This window comes from Urtica dioica, chromosome 12 (assembly GCF_054948205.1).
Source record: "Urtica dioica subsp. dioica isolate 48M chromosome 12, U.dioica_male_clone48M_v1_H2, whole genome shotgun sequence".
In the NCBI taxonomy this organism is placed as follows: Eukaryota; Viridiplantae; Streptophyta; class Magnoliopsida; order Rosales; family Urticaceae; genus Urtica; species Urtica dioica.
The window spans coordinates 22,127,977-22,141,349 of record NC_142767.1 but is presented as its reverse complement, the minus strand read 5'-3'; the positions used below and the strand labels follow the sequence as shown (position 1 = coordinate 22,141,349).

The 13,373-nt window shown below is 31.1% G+C and overlaps 2 protein-coding genes across 2 annotated transcripts; both read right to left on the bottom strand.

Moving 5' to 3' along the window:
* Positions 1 to 1,261: 1,261 nt before the first annotated feature.
* On the bottom strand, positions 1,262 to 2,130 carry LOC149380408 (uncharacterized). Its single transcript, XM_089604275.1, has 3 exons — positions 2,021 to 2,130; positions 1,838 to 1,899; positions 1,262 to 1,744 (listed from the first exon to the last, which is right to left on the bottom strand). Exons 1-3 carry the CDS (start codon positions 2,085 to 2,087, stop codon positions 1,619 to 1,621), a joined length of 255 nt encoding a protein of 84 aa, XP_089460401.1. The 5' UTR covers positions 2,088 to 2,130; the 3' UTR covers positions 1,262 to 1,618.
* A 6,860-nt stretch (positions 2,131 to 8,990) lies between these two features.
* On the bottom strand, positions 8,991 to 12,157 carry LOC149380407 (acyl-CoA-binding domain-containing protein 1-like). The gene is made up of 6 exons (XM_089603235.1): positions 11,541 to 12,157; positions 10,136 to 10,241; positions 9,935 to 10,038; positions 9,620 to 9,711; positions 9,440 to 9,537; positions 8,991 to 9,341 (listed from the first exon to the last, which is right to left on the bottom strand). Exons 1-6 carry the CDS (start codon positions 12,005 to 12,007, stop codon positions 9,168 to 9,170), a joined length of 1,041 nt encoding a protein of 346 aa, XP_089459361.1. The 5' UTR covers positions 12,008 to 12,157; the 3' UTR covers positions 8,991 to 9,167.
* Between the last annotated feature and the right edge of the window lie 1,216 nt (positions 12,158 to 13,373).

Sequence of the window (13,373 nt, the reverse complement as noted above, 5' to 3'; positions counted from 1 at the left end):
TATTGTGAATATGATGAATTCCGAATTTTTAGTAAGTCGGCCTTTAAATTTGTAGTTTTAAATTTTAATCGATATTAATTAGACTTGTTGAGTGGTTATTCTTTTTTTAATTAGTGAACCGGGTTAACCGGTACACGACTATTACACCCGTTACCCGACATGTATATATATGTTATCCAACCTGTTGCTGTAATACAGGTGATTATATACTGATGACATTTAACCCTACAAAGATGGCATTCTATATGTTTAAAATATGGATATATCAAAGACCATATGATAATACTAAATTCAACAAACTTTTGCGATGCATTTCTTAACCGTGTTACCTGTGTAGCCGTAGCTTTTCTTCAGCAAAATATCTCTTGAATACTCCCAATAGATGACGCGAAATTACTACAATGACTGATATTTCTTAGCGTGTAAAGTCATAATGACATCGTTTTGTCATAGTATGATAGATCAGAGATTTCATTTTATATATAAATTCGACTATGAAGGACTCGTACAAGTTTTACAATTTTTTGTTGTTGAAAGAAACCAGTTTCACAATTTTGAAATCCTACACGAAAATGCTAGAATTAGTGTTAAATTTCTTTATCTATGAGAAAAATTCATATAGAATTGATAAAAGAAAACATACATATATATATATACATATATATCCAATTTTCTAAAATAATATATGAAGGTCGTTTAGTTGATTGATACATTCAAATTATCATGCTTGGGGTCTCACCAATATCTATATTGACGATGCTAAAAACAAAACCATATAGCTTTGCTCAGTAAAGAAAAGAAAAAAAAAAAAAAAAAAAAGGCATCTCACGACCTAACAATACTGTGTGTTATTAACTTATTATCAAGCTCTTCTTTGGATCACATGGAAAACGTAGAGTGGAATTTGACACAGCAGCTTTTTAGCTCTACAAGACAAACCAGTTCTATTTGCTTCTTGGGAAGGAATATATAAAACTGTCTATAGGGTACTTCATAGTGATGTCCTATCAATAATTTTGTCCCACAAATCTTACTGATATATATATTATATATATATATATATATATATATATATATATATATATATATATATATATCATCATCATCAATTACCATGTTCGAAAAAAGAAAACGAATTCTGTCAACGTACGTTTAAAAGCATGCAAGGATTTTTTTTTAAATTATAGCTATATACCACATATGAGATATGACAGCATTCAAAATATCAATGTATTACTATTAACAAGCAGGATTTAGTCTCGGCAATGCATAAACTCAAGACCGAGTTTTGAGTCTCTTTATTTTGTAATTATTACATATTTGTTCGTATATTTAATTTAAACAACGATGTAATTTGACTTCATACTTGATGCCTCAAATCTACATGGCTAACCACGTAGAGTTATTTTACAATATCTAAAATATATAATAAAATAGTGCTAATTAATTAGCTAACTCGTTGAGCTAGAGTAGTTAATTATAAGTTATAACAACAGCAATAATTCCAAATATCTCTATCATCAAAACCTAGCTCATCAGATAGAGAAAGAGGATTATATCTATATATATGTGTGTATATATATATATATATATATATATATATATATATATATAAAGTTTAGGGGTTTGATCTTCTCCTTCTAGGGTCATGCCTAGGGTTTGGTTCAGCATCATCATAATCCAGAAGAGTAGCTCCGTTCGTCAAAAGCTTTCGCGATTTATAGATCTTCACTCGCAAATCATCCTTCAAAATGTGCATATACATGATAATTAGTTATGCAATAATTAAAAATCTACATATACAAATGTACCGTATAATAAAATTATGTTTTATTACCTCTTGAAGCTGCTTGACTAAAGGGGTATTAATATTATGGTTCTTGAATCCTTCAACTTCAACTGCAAAAAAAAAAAAAAAAAGATCAAGCTATTCATTAATTACGTACATATTTGACATAAATATTAAAGCTAAAAGGTGTCTTGGAATTAAATTAAGATTACAAATATTTAATTAACTCACCTGAGAAAAAAGAAGTGATGAGGAGCATAAGAGAGAGTAATAAAAGGGTCTTGTTTCTAAGAGCCATATTTGGTTAATCTCGTATTCCTCTAGTAAGATTTTATGCTCTATTTATAACGATATAGTGAACTCAAAGCCTGCTTAAATAGGGATGGTTTGCATGGAGAGAGAGAGAGAGAGAGAGAGAGAGAGAGAGAGAGAGAGAGAGAGAGAGAGAGAGAGAGAGAGAGAGATGGTTATTATGGGTCATACTAAAGATGAAAAATATTATACTTAGTGGGAAACATAATATTTCAAAGAGGTTAATTGGCATATTAAGAGCTATAATGACTTACCAATAATGTCGTATATACTTATAAAGTTATTTTATAAAAAAAAAATTAAATGAATTTTTTTTAATAATATCACAAAACAAGATTTTATATATTTTGTAGCGGTGAATTAATCTCTAAATTGCGGTGAATTTTTAATTATTATTAAATTTGAATAATGTACTTTAACGAAATTTTCATATACTGGTAGATGATTATAATGAATATCTTTTATGGAAAGTAAAAAAAAAAAATTGGTATTAAACTTTTATAATAGTAGAACAATTGTGTTAGACACTCCAATTCAAGACAAGACATTTGATATGAGAAATTTCATTTTTTTGGACCTCAAAAATGGAGAAATATCAAAACTAAACTTCAAAATTTCTAAAATTGGATTTTAACCCAAAATCGAACAAAAATGCCATATTAGTCCATTTTTCCCTCTTAAATATTTGAATTTCATCAGAAAACATCCGAAATCATCTTAAATCATCGAAAATCATCTTAAATCATCGAAAATTATCATAAATCATCTTAAATCTTTGAATTTCATTCGAAATCATCTTAAATCATCTTAAATCTTTGAATTTCATCGTAAATCAGCATAACTCGTCAAAAAAAGCTATGAATTTCATCGGAAAGAGCATTTTTGTCCGATTTTAAGTCAAAGTCCAATTTTAAATATTTTACAATTATGAAGTCTAACTTTGATATTTCTTAATTTTTGGTAAAAAAAAATTGAAATTTCTTCTTTTATATTCATGTTGTCATTGTGCAAACCCACCCACATTGCAAACAGAATGATGAAGATGAATGCTTTAGTTGCCCACAAAAAATAAATCAGGTCAACTTCATGATTATATTTTGCAATATATTAAAATTACAAATAATATGCATGACAAACAGTACAGAGTACTTTGTTTGCATGGCTTATTAGAAGTTATATATGCACTCAAATTTGCTGCTGCTTTTGTTTCCTCTCATTTCCGCATTTACAACTGCCTTTCCAAAGTCAATTTACTTTTACCTTTCTAATATTCTACCATGTCTTAATTCATCAAAATAATCAATTACTTAAGTCCACTGATGTTTGATTTGAAGTTTTGAAAACCCCTGTGTAAATCCTTTTTCTACTGGTGCCCGTTTATTCAGTCTAGAAATCATTGAATTCATTAAAAATGGACCAATACAATGCACACAAGACACAACAAATTCTATTAATCAATAAGAGCGACAACAGTTATATTAATTGAACATAAGGTCTTTGTTGCATAATCACAATAATATATTTGGCATTTGCCCTTGTGTAGTACCGGAGTAATATTGCATGATAATGATGGCACTTCTTTTTCCTTGTCTAGTCAGTGGTTACCAAACACTACAGATTTCCGGGGATTAATTATTTTCCGACCAGTAATCATTGATCTATTGTCTGACTAATGGCATATCTGTATATAAAATAGAGTAGTGGGTCAAATTGTTAATTATATATCAAATGTATATTCATCAAGTTAATGACCAATAATTTACCCGTTTAAATTAAAGGGCTCTCTAGATATATAGCCGTACTAAAACTCAAGTTTTGCTATATAGTCAACTTTTGATAAATTTTAACTAAATAGTCACGAGATTTTATTAACAAAATCAAAATAGACATTAATTGTTGTAAATATTTGTTAACAATTGTAAATAACCATCATATTTCAAGAGTATAAATGAAATATTAAAAATGTCAAAACAATGTCACATCACCGTAATGACAATTTACTTAAAATTTATAAAAAGTTACTTATTTAGCAAATCTCCAAATTTTGGTGACTTAGTTATTCAATTAATTATAGATTAAATCGATCGGTTAATTTTAACCACAATTTCAGTTAAGTGTAATTGAAATTATTATTTGTAGCTGATTTTGATGATGAAATACAATGTAAATAGTTGACAAAAGTTCATCAGTAGTCACAATGATAATATTATGGGTGTTTTAGTTAAAAAAAAAAAATTAAATTAATGAATTTGCAAAATAGTTAAAGTTTATTTAAAATTGATAAAAAAAACAGTTCGAATTTATGAAAAAAAATGTCCAAGAATCAGGTGTGAATAAATCTTTTAACCATGTAAATAATTTTTTGACAGTGTAAAAAAACTAAATAACGTAATTTTAGCTATTTCATTTAGAACTTAAGGGCACTATTGACCGTTGTCATACACTATTGACTATTGCATACTAATAAGGTTATTATAGCAAACTAGTCATTTTGAAACGTTAAAATTTCAATTTAGCCAATGTTTCAAACGTTTTAGTTAAATACCCATTGCATTTTATTAAGTTACCCAAATACTCTATGCTATATTTAAAAAAAAAAGGGAAATAATTAAAATCTCTACACTGCTTCCTTTAAAAATGCAAATCATTAAAGAAAACTTGAGGGAAAAAATAAAAAAAAATTGCAAAAAAAACCAATGATAAAATATACATAGTTATTAAAAATTAAAATAGTAACTATTAACAATAATTAACGAAAATTTACAGTGATGAACTATACAAAAATTCAAAATTTAAAAATATAAAAACTATAGACACCCATAACCTAATAACGCTAATTAACGTTAATAAGAGAATTTGAAGGAAAAAAAACATAAATGCCATAGAAACTAGCAAATTATCAATGTTAATTAACAAAAAAATTACATAATTTGCAATACAAGCTTCGAAAGTAAAATTTGGAAAAACATTTAAACAACGTTAATTGACGAATTTGAAAAAAAAAAACCTGGAACAACAATTAAAAAATTCATAATCGGAGAGAGAGAGAGAGAGATGGAAACAAAATATCTAATATTTATTAACAATAAAAGATTTATTTATTTTTATTAAAAAACCGCTTGTTATTTCAAGAAAGGACATATTCGAGAGTGTTATACATTTTAAAATGAGTCAATTAGGTAAATAGTCACATTTACAGTTTTATATTGTTAAATAGTCAATATTTCATAAATTTTACGTAAATAATCACGTTCATATATTTATAGACGTATATCATAGATATATAATCAATTTCATTTATTAGGTCATATAATTTTTATGACTATACGTAAGATTTACGAAACGTTTAATATATAAAAATTTCAAACATTTTAATTGATTATTTACCTTTTTTTAACTATCACATCAACAAAAAAAATAATTATTTGACTAAACGTTGGCCAAAACTAAATTCACACCTTTATAGTGTACTAGTTTAGCAATAAAGAAAGTATCACACCCCTTCATCTCCTTCTTCTTTTTTCCGTGGTACCAAACGCCACTTTAGAGACTTTGTGCTTTTGATCCTCATTTTTCGGCTTTCGTCCATTCCTGGAAGTCAATGGTTGGGAAATCGAAAGCAAACACAAATAGTGGATTACAACTTACAATACATAAATGAAATAAAATAAAAGCTTGACTAATAGAATGGGAGAAAGTGATTGAATGTTGGTGATAATATCAACAATTAGCTATAAAGCACTTGAAACGCAAGACGGATTTTAAACAACCCAACACTCACAAGAGTTGAATTTTTTTTATTCTTATAATAACATCAATAAAAAAATAAATAAGAGAGGGTATATGAACCTAATTATCCTCGAGGAGACCAAACAATGTCATGGTCGCAATCATTAGAGAGGCTTTAAGTAGCCATTTAATTTAGGTCTAACTTGTCTCTTGCGCGCAACGCTTTAACATTGTGGGATGGGAATACTGTCATTTTTTTCGGCATTACTATTTGCATACGATCATAAACTTTACGAGTTGTAGTAGATTTTTTTTTTCAATATATAAATAATTAGTTAACTTTGAAAATTTAACATATAGCTATTATATCTAACTTCCGTTCATTTATTTTACGACATTTCAAATTTGTGACGTAGAATGTTCAATTCACTAGTAAAAATCACAACTAATAAGCTAAAGCAGGAATAAGTGTATTTTGTGATGATTTTTTTACATGATTTCACAAATATAATTAAAAAAGGGTCATGTTGCGCACACCTGAATATCTATATATATATATATATATATATATATATATATATATATATATATATATATATATATATAATTAGGTACAATGACCACATGTACTAAGTTCTCAAAATTCAAGTATTATTTATGCCAACGCGTACAAATGTAAGGACCATAATGCAAATACCCTTAATTCTACCTAATACTTGCTATAAAAACCACATAAGTATTTGGGCTACTTTTCCAATCAAACATGTCATGTGCTGTACATAAAAAGATATTGATTTGTACACTGTTGTTACGCCATCACTATATCACACAACACTTTGACCATTGTACATGTTATGTTCAATTTGCTTCAAAATGCTTCAGGTTCAAAAGAAATAGTTTTATTTTATTTAATGCCATGATAAAAACGAATAAGGTTCGTGGCATATTCTGTGGACGGTATGTGATATCAAATTATTCAAAGTGCTAAAAAAAAGATTTGAGTCACTTGAATAATAGTCGGTGGTACTTGCTATTCCTATTGCATGCTTACTTGTAATTGTTTCCTTTTCATAAAAAAAAAATATCCTATTTTCTCCTTATCAAATATATCCCATTTACAAATATTTGTTATTTTTGCATTGAACACGTACTATAAGAGAGTGGATTTGTGGCAGAGAATATATGTGATATCATGTATATGGGAATAGTCACGATCCACCAAACTTATATTTCTTATATCTTGATACTATTGATATCCATATGCACATGGTGGAGAGTGTCATATCATAAATATACATAACAATAATAAAAGTTAGCACGCACGTCATTCTTGAAACAAATTCACAATAGGTCATTTAAGAAAATTTACCATTTACCTTTTTTTTTTAAAAATACCATTTATTCTAAGGAGAATTGCAAAGGCTTCATATATGACCGTTGCCATGTACATGATTAATTTAATTAACTGCTTATATTATCCTTAGAACAATTTTAACTCATAAGAAGCTGAAGTATATTTCCATTACTAACATATATATATTGAACTTGTTTTTGTCGATCGCAATCTTCGGAAAAAGCTCTTCCAAAGAAGGGTATATATAGTTTCGCATCTTTGTAGTCCAGTATATCATTGAACATTTCGAGATGGAGAAAAAAAAAGAAAAAAAAAGAAGATAAACAAAGATTGTAGGAAAATATGATGATGGAATTGAAAGCGTATTCTCTCACAAGCCACACTTCTTGATATCTTCGTGGCTAGTGTCTTATGGGTGAGAAAAAACTACATACTGGACTATTTTTTGGTATATCATGATGTTCTTAAATTTGATCAAAATTGGAACGATATATATGTGTATGAAGAAAAAATTATTGTTAATCTAATTTCACAACTAATAAAACATAATCAGCTATGATAAAAACTATTATACATACAGCTATATTTATTAGACTATAGAATTACAACAAATTTAGAAAATTTGAGCACTACTAAAAAAAGATTCAAAATCATGATTCAACAACATACTGATAAAATAGTCATTTTAAAATTCAAACATACAAAATACATAATCATCTACTACTATTTGGTAATACATCCTATGTTTATGTTGACGTGAGATTTCTCTCGAGTCTCGAATTCGAAAAACAAAGCCCGCTTTGACTTTCTTTAATTTGCACCTTGAATTCTCGTTAAATCAAATTCGCTTCTCGTTAAAATATATGAATTTGTATTTGGAAGATTAATTAAATAAATTATATAGAACACGAAGACTGTAAAATAATATGAGAATGAATAGTAGGTTTTTATTATTGAAGTGCAGTACGACTCTATGAGGAGTAAAGAACAGTAATTAGGGCTCGAGCAAGCATGTAATTAGAAAAAAAAAAAAAAAAATTAGAGGACACTTCGTCGGTTAAGTTGCTAGCTCACGACGTGCGTCCAGTTCAGTCCTATCTTTGCATGGTGATTTGAACCATCGTTAATTACTGAGCTCAATAGTCCGTGAAGATAGCTCACTGAGTTCTTCCTCTGTTCGAAATGAGCCGTGAAACCCGAGATCACAAAGGAAACCGGTCAGGATTCGGATCCCAATACCCCTCCTGAATGACATATGCAACGACAAATCATAAAATCATACTTTTCTTAATTAGTTTGGTCTTTAAAGTATTTTGTCAAAGAGACGTATTTTTTTTTAATTTTTGACACTTAGCGTGCTATTAGCCACATTTCTATAATTTCTTACACAACTAGTCTCTGAACTTATGGATTTTAACTTTTAAGGCTTAAAAAATAAAATTTGTTATAAATTTTAGCAACTTAGGCTAAAATTTTAAGATGTGAGAGACAACACATCTTTGGGAGCGTTCTTTTCTTTTCTCAGAGACAACGCAACCTCAGAGATGTTAGAGAATTAGGGCAGTAACGAAGAAAAAGAAAAAAGAAATACCAAATAAGCAATCACTTCCCATAACGAAATACCCTTCTTTAATGTGTAAAAGCACGAGACAATATGAACTTATGACCGTTTTTGAAAAAGTTGATCAATTGCAAAGGACCCAAAAGAATTTCCGGGAAGCCTTCCTATTAGTTTCCACCCAGTGATGAGAAAGCTGATAACATTTGTTATGGAATTAATTAGAGGAAGAGAAAGAAAAGAAAAAGGAAAAAGGAAAGAAAATGCTCTACATTAGAAGTATATAACCAAGTATAACATGAGATTAAAAGACTTTTGAAACTGTGTATATCACCCATATACATCATATCCACTAGATGTTTTTTTCTTCTTCTTTTTTTCTTCTTTCTTTTTTGGTAGCAAAGATTAACTTGAGATGTTCGGTTTCATTCCACCTTGGCACTATGCATCCACGGCCATTTGCGTTCGCAGAGATCGTACGGAGTGTTGTCTTCATCGTCCTTTACGTTGGTATCAGCGTTCTGTTTTACCAAATACTCCGCTATGTCTTCTCTCTCACACACCGCAGCATAATGCAACGCTGTTTGACCTTCTTTGTCCTAGAAAAATTACATACATATATATAAATACACATATACATCCACGTCATGTTTGAGATTTTTTAAAGAATATGAAGGAGGAGTTTATGATGATATACCTTAGCGTTGATATCAGCATTCTTGCTGACGAGAAGCTCTGCCATGTTGAGGTGACCGCGATCTACGGCCCAGTGCAACGGAGTTCGACCCTCGCTATCTGCGATTTAGAAAGAAATATAGTATGACTTGATATGAATCTTCGGATTGAGAGAGAGAGAGAGAGACGGAGAACAACTAACCCGTCAGATTCACCGGAATGCCGCTCTCAATGCATTTGAGCAGATTATCCATTTCTCCTTCTCTCGCGTAGTCGTGAATAGCTTCCATCTTCCTGAAACATGGTGCAAATGTACTTTTTAGTTCATTGAACAGAGATGTACGAGAAGAGAGAGACTATCTACCAAGTCCCAAGCCAGAGATGAAAAGTGGGTGAACTCCAAACAGAGAATCACATGAAAGCAAACGAAACCATCTCTGAGGAGACTACTCTACGGGAAAAGTCGAAATCTGCTAAAGACGTTTGTTTTCCAAAATAAAAGTTCAAAGAACCTTACGAATCATTTGCACACTCCTCCTCATAAACGAAGCTGCTGAAAACAGGTCCCATTGGTCCTTTAGAGCTTGAGCTAGTCCGATCCCTGCCTTCATTTCTGCTCTTCTGTTTATCATATATGAAGCAACTAAGGAATCTTTTTTCAATAGAAAAAAAGTAAAGAGTACAAGTTTAACAGTAGAAGAAGGAATTACAGTCTCACCACATTCGCACCTGCCAGCCATGTGGGATAAAGCTCTGTTACGATGTCAATGTATTTCTCCATCGCTGCTTCTGGAGGCATTGCACCTAGTTTCTGCCATGCTTGCCTAAAATGATCATTCAGATATAACTTTCACAAGATATTGAGTAAACAGAATTCTTTCAATTATCCCTCAACCAACGAGTTTATACAAGCAGGGACTAACAATTTGCTCTACTTAGAATCCTCTCACAGAATTCCTTTAGAAATCGTTCCGTTAACCTAAATAGAAATGTCTTCTTTGATATCTTTTTTGGATGGAAATGTCTTGTTAAGCTTAATGAAATTATGCTAGTACCCTTATGGGAAACAATACTACCCATGAATTGGCGGACAACCCATATGAGTATCCATCTCCGTAATCGTCATTCTCGTTCAATATAATATACTGCTTTCACAATGTCCACAACAAAGCCAAATTTCCAACAGATTACATCACCGGTTTTTTTTTCTTAAATAAACATATGATAAACTATTGTTTCAAATACTACTAGGCATCTTGTATCACAGCATTTCATACCAACCAGAAACAGCCCTATATATATTTCCCACTTATATACCTAAAAGCATGAATCATGGCCATTCATAACCAAGAAAAAGTGAAAACAAAGCATAAATACCACACATAACTAACCTGGCTAAAACATAACGAAAAGGAATTTTCCCTAAACTTTGTGTACTTCCACTCTTGTTAACCTAATACCTTGCCAAATCACCCAAATAGATAGCAAACAGCCTAAATACTACAAAAGCACCAAAATGACGCATCAAGGCAACATTGTCAATGAAAGTCACAAATCATTGCACGGCCTTTACAACAACCGATCCAAATCAACTTACAAGATATGAATTCCCAGTCAAGGAAAACGCCAATAAAAAACCTAAATTGGAAACTCAGCGATCTTCTTTAACATCCTAATCAACAGTTAACCTTATTCCTAATTCGTATGCTCAACCTACAAGATAGGAATTTCCCAGTCAAGGATAAAACGCCAATAAAAAACCTAAATTGGAAACTCCCAACGATCTTCTTTAATATCCTAATCAACAGTTAACCTTATTCCTAATTCGTATGCTCAACCTACAAGATAGGAATTTCCCAGTCAAGGATAAAACGCCAATAAAAAACCTAAATTGGAAACTCAACGATCTTCTCTAACATCCTAATCAACAGTCAACCTTATTCCTAATTCTTAACACCAATGAACAAACACCAAAGAAGCCTAATCACAGCATCACATTCACCAAACAACAAATAACCACTTCTTTCTCACAAATTTCACAAGAAACCAAACTCACACAGATCCTCATCGCACAAAAAAACGCTATGTATATATATCTGAATCACGAGAACCAGAGACAATACCATTTGGCACGAGCGGTGATCTTGATGGCGGAAGGCTGCGGGGCAGTGCAAGGCCCCTCGGTGGCGATCTTATAGAGTCCGTATAGCTGCAATTGCGCCTCGTTCGAAACCTTCTGCCGATCCGCCGCCGCCGCCGCCACAAACGCCGTCGCGGCGCTGAAAATCTCATCCAACTCCGTGCTCTCAACGCCTTCCCAATCGTCGTCTTCATCGTCGCTGCTTCCCTCTACGCTGTCGTTTCTCACGCTCCCGTGCTCGGCGGCCATGGAATCCACATCGCCGGTGTAAATCTCAGTCGAATCGCCGACCGCCGTGAGCTTCGAAGCCGACTGTTCGTCGCTTTTCTGGCGAGTGATTGAGAGATTCTCGTCCTTGAAGGAGGTGACGACTGAGATGAGCTTCGCGAGGAGGTAGGAGAAGATGAGGCCGATGAAGATCGACTGGAAAAGCTGATACCAATCGGCCATGGCTTGGTTTGACTCGATCGGAAAACCCTAACTTTTTTTCTTTTCAAAGCCCTAGAAATGGCGTCATAGAGAGAAATGCCACGAGTTTCGAGAGAATTTAACAATAATCTGAATCGATTCGCACCATTCTTATTGATATATTTATCATAGCATAAGATTAAATGATATGCGATTACGCTATTTAACCCGATAATATTGCAAATTTGTGTGCATATTAAATCTGTCGATTGTTTCAGTTTGAGTGGTAGACTTTTTATTTTTAAGTACACGAATTGTATTATGAAATCCAAAGTGTTTAGAAGTGTTTTAGATGTCATATTATATTTTGTTCATGAAGTCGGCTACCCTATTAAATTTAGAATCAAAGTTTATATACTAAATAATATTCCAATTCTAATTACTTCTTACTTGCTACACATGCGTAGAGTGTAACAAAAACATGTCTTAGATTTCACTACATTCGGAAAAAAAATTACTAAATACAACTGTTGATAACTGTCGCACATGGCCAGTTATTTCGATCCAGTAAAAGAAGTAACATTCAAGACGAAAAAAAAATGAATAACAAATGCCTAATAAAAATATGGAGAGACACGAATAAAAATAAAGGTCCAAACAATAAAGGAGGGACAGAGACAAGAGAAGTAGAAGATTAGATTCATTTCTGCCACGTGTAGAATCTGGCTCGCGCTGATTTCGGTAGTGACTTTAACCTGTGTTATTATTCTAGTGGACGAGCATTCTATTCTTAAATACGAATGCAAAAAGGAATTACCATTTTCTTGATTAATAAATTACCACGTAACGCTATATTTCTTGATGAGAGAATACAGAAGGGATAGATAATTACGTACCTGCCTATTTGATGTAGTTCGAATCAAGGATTAAAATATCGATATCGATACCGATATCAAATTTTTTATTTTATTGATATATCGACGAATATCTTATAAGAATTTTAATACCGACTATCGATAATACCGAGTATATATCAATGATATATCGATTACTTATGCATATATCGACAAAATAGTTCTCAAAACATAAAATAATATACGCTACAAATCATAAAATAGTATTAAAATACTACCAATTTGTAATATAAACTCAAATATTATTTCGATATTATTTATGTATAATTAATTAAATGTATAATAGTAATAAATATGTACACATATAAATAGATAGGTATTGTCATACATATATATATATATATATATGTGTGTGTGTGTGTAATATAAAATATAAATAAGGAAATATTAATAGTACTAAGTAAAAAAAATGGACAAATTATAATCTTATATTCAGTTTCGAGAAAGAATAATATCTCACTAAGCAAAAAATGAAACCTTAAATGTATGCTGCA

Coding starts and splice junctions, on each gene's coding strand:
- LOC149380408 (XM_089604275.1), bottom strand. CDS start 2,087: ATGGCTCTTAGAAACAAGACCCTTTTATTACTCTCTCTTATGCTCCTC. Junction 1,900..2,020: donor CATCACTTCTTTTTTCTCAG/GTGAGTTAATTA, acceptor TTTTTTTTGCAG/TTGAAGTTGAAGGATTCAAG. Junction 1,745..1,837: donor TAGTCAAGCAGCTTCAAGAG/GTAATAAAACAT, acceptor CACATTTTGAAG/GATGATTTGCGAGTGAAGAT.
- LOC149380407 (XM_089603235.1), bottom strand. CDS start 12,007: ATGGCCGATTGGTATCAGCTTTTCCAGTCGATCTTCATCGGCCTCATC. Junction 10,242..11,540: donor ATCACCGCTCGTGCCAAATG/GTATTGTCTCTG, acceptor TGATCATTTTAG/GCAAGCATGGCAGAAACTAG. Junction 9,712..9,934: donor GAGGAGTGTGCAAATGATTC/GTAAGGTTCTTT, acceptor ACCATGTTTCAG/GAAGATGGAAGCTATTCACG.